This window comes from Leuciscus leuciscus, assembly GCF_965113295.1.
Source record: "Leuciscus leuciscus genome assembly, chromosome: 19".
NCBI lineage: Eukaryota > Metazoa > Chordata > Actinopteri > Cypriniformes > Leuciscidae > Leuciscus > Leuciscus leuciscus.
The window spans coordinates 2374656-2379655 of NC_138743.1; the positions used below are offsets into that span (position 1 = coordinate 2374656).

Consider the following 5000-nt stretch of genomic DNA (forward strand, 5'->3'; position numbering starts at 1 on the left):
CTCAAACTTCTGCTCTTGTGTTCAGGTTCCTCGTCCTCTCGCCATGAAGAAAGAGGGAATTCAGACTCGCAAGCGCAAACCCAAAAACATCGACAAGTCCAAACCTGGTGAGCGCAGACACTCCGATAGAGTAGTATCTTGTTTCCTTGAGAGCTCTTGATTCTCAGTGATTCTCAGTAGGTGCGTCCCAAATCTCATACTTCTGCACTATTCTACGCCATTCTGTGGTATAAATAGTGCGAGTAGTGCGTTCACACTGAAAATTTGATATGCACTTATTTAACAGATAAAACAAAGTGTGCAGCGTTGGACACTTCATGCACTCAGACTCTGATGTTGAAAGACAAAAAAAAACTTTAAAAGTTCATACAATAGTGCATAACTGCATAGTGCATAAGTACATAGTGTGTCATTTGGGACACAGCTAGTGATTTTGACTGTGACTTGTCTGTGATTGACAGGAGTGCCTGAAGGTCAGAGGTCATCCGGTGTCCTGAACTCCAGTCCCACAGAAGAACCGAGAGCCATAAAGACGGAGCCGGAGACGCCATCGCTTTACATGCACACGCCGGTCAGAGACTCTTTATTATACACCTTATGAGTACTTTATAGAGTTTATGAGTTCATGTTAAAGGGAAAGCTTTCCCAAAAATAAAAATTCAGTCATCATTTACTCACTCTTAAGTTGTTCCAAACCTGTATAAATGTCTTTGTTCTGTTGAACACAAAGGCAGATATTTTGAAGAATATTGGTAACCAAGCAGATCTCGGGCCCCACATAGTAGGAAGAAAATACTATGCTAGTCAATGGGGCCCAAGATCTGCTTGGTTACCAATATTCTTCAAAATATCTGCCTTTGTGAACAGAACAAAGACATTTTGTACAGGTTTGGAACAATTTGTGAATGAATAAACAATGACAGTATTTATTTTTGTGTGAATTATCCCTTTAATCCTTGTGCGCTGTTCGTTCGGGGAGAACACTCCAGAGACCTCAGGCAACAAAATAAAAAACTTTTTAAAACAAATGTAATTTTACTCAGTTTATTAATGTTTTTAACTCCACATTTGTGCAGTTTTGGAAGGATTTATGATATTTTTTACATTTATATAAATAAATGTAAAAAATAAATAAAAATGTATAGGTTTTTATTCAAAAACAGCTTTTTATGTAAAATTCACTTTATAAAAGACCCACATTTTTTTTACTTTCATTCATGGGGATCACATGGATAACTGAACATGGTTTATTGTAAGATTTTTGCCCATCTTTTGGAAAATGTAATAAAAAGTAATAAATGATCACTTTAGCCAGTAGATGGCGGCAGAGCTCCACTATCTGCTGTTTGCTATTTGACTAACTGAAGGACAACTTTTCAAAAAAAATACATATTATCTACATATTATGAGATCACAATTATAACAACAAAAAATGTAGCAGTTTTTGTACTGAAAAAAAAATCAGTTTTTCAAAAATGTTACTTATGATTAGAATCAAACCTGAACAAGATGTTACAAAGAGAAAAGTTGGAGTCTTTAGAGTTGATCATTTATTTATATATATATATATATATATATAATTGAATCGATAACTATATATTTGAATTTAAATATTAAATTTTAAAAAGAATAATTACGTGTAGATTATGAGCTCATATTAGAGTACATTAAATCATATATATATATGATGGTATATATAATTTTTTTTAATAATATTAAATATAATAAATATATTTTATATATTCATATATTCAGACTGTGTTTTCTCTCTTTCATGAGTTCCTAATATATATATATTTGCATCAATTAATATATATTTAAAAAATTTATGTTAATTATGTGTAGATTATGAGCTCATATTAGAGAACATTAAATAGTGTATATATATACTGTATATATAAATGTGTTTATAAATAGTAATTATAATATTAAATATAATAAATATATTTTTATATAATATATTCTTCTCTATTTTGTCATTTTAATATATTGAATATAATAAACAATATTATATTGCTGTCTAATCAGCATCTTGATATGCCACACCTGTGAGGTGGACGGATCATCTCGGCAAAGGAGAACTGCTCACTAACACAGATTTACACAGATTTGTGAACAATATTTGAGAGAAATGGGACCTTTGTGTACATAGTGAGTTCAGCTCATGACAAATGGGGGCAAAAACAAAAGTGTTGCGTTTATAATTTTGCTCAGTGTAAATATACCATCGATAAATGTTGTATATTTTTATTAAAAAATAAATACATGCAGATTATGAGCTCAAATGAACTGAGTGCATTACACATTATTCATCAACTACTTCATATATGAAATGCTGTTCTGTAACACAGTGTCTCTCCTCCGTCTATAGGTGTCTGCGTTTCCGACGTACATGGGGACTCCGAGCTCGAGTTCTGCTCTCAAACTTTCTCCCAGTGGATCTTCCGGCTCCAAAAGTGACGTCTGGAACAGCCTGATCCTGGCGTGAGGAACCGGGACGCTTCACCCGAGGCAGAAAACACAGGACCTGATTGAGAACTCTGACTGCGAATCGCAGGAACCAAAGACCCTGGAGTCCCGGCGGATCATGAGAACATTATATAAGCTGGATGTTCAAGTGGACTGTAGGATGTACTCTACACATCTTGGTTTCGTTATTTTAAACCGTTTAGATGATGTCCGGTTGTCGCTGTCATAGATGAGCGTGTGAAGGGCCAAGTTTTGCACATGCAAACTCAACACTTTTCTCCTGAAAATGTACAAATGTTGCTATTTTTTTGCAGTTCTGTTTGTTGCTCTTCAGAAACTATATTTAAGTGAAGCTCAAAGCACTCCTACTGTACTTTAACGGATAATTTTGACCCTGGACCACAAAACCAGTCACATGGGTCCATTTGAAATTGAGAAGCTGAATAAATAAGCTTTCCAGTGATGTATGGTGTGTTATGATAGGACAATATTTGGCCGAGATACAACTATTGAAAATCTGGAATCTGAGGGTGCGAAAAAATCTAGACATTGAGAAAATCTCCTTTAAAGTTGTTCATTTATGTTGGCGATTGTGCAGCATCCACTCACAGAAATACATATTTTATATATTTACGGTAGGAAATTTACTAAATATCTTCATGGAACATGATCTTAATATCCTCATGATTTTTGGCATAAAAGAAAAATCGATAATTTTGACCCATACACTGTATTGTTGGCTATTGCCACAGATATACCCGTGTGACATGTGACCAGGGTCACTCCTTCATGCCATATCTGCAGGGAAATGTTTATTTTCATGGTCATGATTTATTATTAATCATGTCTATGAGCAGAAATCATTTTGACTGTTTTTCCGAAAGCATCTGTTGTCAAGATTGACGATTAACTTTCTGTCCTGAAAGCCACTTCCTGAAAACATTTAAAATAACCTTCACCGCATTTTGACTTCCTTTTAACATCTTTATCGCAGCTGATCTCCTTTAGTTCAACTTCTTGTATTTATTTGTAGAGTAAACAGGGTTAGAGTTTTCCTCTCCGACTGGAAAGGTGACAGACTGCTGGTAAAGTCCACTTAAACATGTGCTGATCTCTTACTTTACATGAGCTTTTTCTCATTATAGCCTGAAAAGACAATAGAAAGTCCATATGTAATTCTTTTCTTGTATTCTATATAGTATTAAGTGTATATAACTGTATGTATGCCAAACAACTCACTCCATGTTTAACTGTTGTTTTTAAAACACACAACATTTGTGAACATTTGATTAAATGCGTATAATTCTAAATTCAAATGTTTACCGTGTCTTTAAATGCCCAAAAAGATGCATAAGTAGTAATAAAGTTAAACAATAATTGAACAATCAAAGACTAATAACTGACCAAGTAATTTTTTATTTGTCAAAGACTATAAACATAAGAGAAAAACAACAGTTTGAGAAATATATCTGTTAAAGCATAATTATGTAAAATAATTATTGATTATTAATTATTAAATTATTAAATATTATTGAATCAAGTTAATATTCACAAGCACATACACATTATGCACAAGAATAAATAAAAAGTTACAGGGGTTATACTATATTAAACCATATCAGTCTTACAGATTATATGTTTAATGCGTCAGCTCTCATTTGCAGCTGAAGTGATTTTTTTCTTTCTTTATTAATTCAGTGCCATGAGAACAACAGGTATTACATATTATTACGTTATCACATTAACATTAGCTGCCAGGAAATGAAAGCAAATAAATAAATAACAAAAAATTGAAATAAAAAATTGAAAAATTACATACAAATTTTGTTTTTGCTTTTTTTCCAAAAGATTTACATATAATTTAAAGTCATTTTTAAAATGTGAAAAATCTGGTTTGCATTGAGCCCATTTCTTTTTATGTATATGGTATTTTTCTTAACAAAATAAATATCTGTAAGATATGTTGCTCTTTACATTCAAAATGTCATTCTGAGTATAAAAAAGCACATCAAATACACACATTTCTATCAGTCACTTCAGTTTCTACTAATAAAGGATTCTAAATCTTTCCAAAATAATCTTGAGTAAATACAGTGGAAAATACAGATGCAAAATAGTTTATTTTTCTAATGGCCAAAATTCACAGGTATATGAAATATTAAGCTTAAATCTTTCCAAAACATGCTTAGAAGGGTCAATTCTGTTAAGTATTTTGTAAGACACTTCCTTAATTTTGTTATTAACACAAAACTTGTTTGGCAATTTCAAGAGATTTTACCAAAGAATCTCGCTGCACGAAAATACACATTTCTAATGTCCTTATTGCTACAATTTTGTTTTGAAACATTAACATTATCAATGAAAATGTTCATCCATATATATTGGCAGTAATTTAGAGAGTTAATCTCATCCTCCTTTTTAATTGTTTTAAGGATTGAATAAAAAATGTTACCAAAAAGATCATCCTGAAGTGGCTCTACTTCCCGGTGTTCGTAACTCCCCTGACGTCATCACGGATCTGACCAATGAGG

At 32.4% G+C, this 5000-nt stretch overlaps 1 protein-coding gene across 1 annotated transcript in view; it reads left to right on the forward strand.

The window, feature by feature from the left end:
- The window catches only part of gata4 (GATA binding protein 4), a 13456-nt gene extending 9671 nt beyond the window's left edge, over positions 1 to 3785 (forward strand). The window contains exons 4-6 of the mRNA XM_082147282.1: positions 26 to 107; positions 462 to 571; positions 2372 to 3785. Coding sequence (XP_082003408.1) covers positions 26 to 107; positions 462 to 571; positions 2372 to 2488 — 309 coding nt within the window. The 3' untranslated portion in view covers positions 2489 to 3785. The remainder of the gene's footprint in view (positions 1 to 25; positions 108 to 461; positions 572 to 2371) is intronic.
- Positions 3786 to 5000: the final 1215 nt, after the last annotated feature.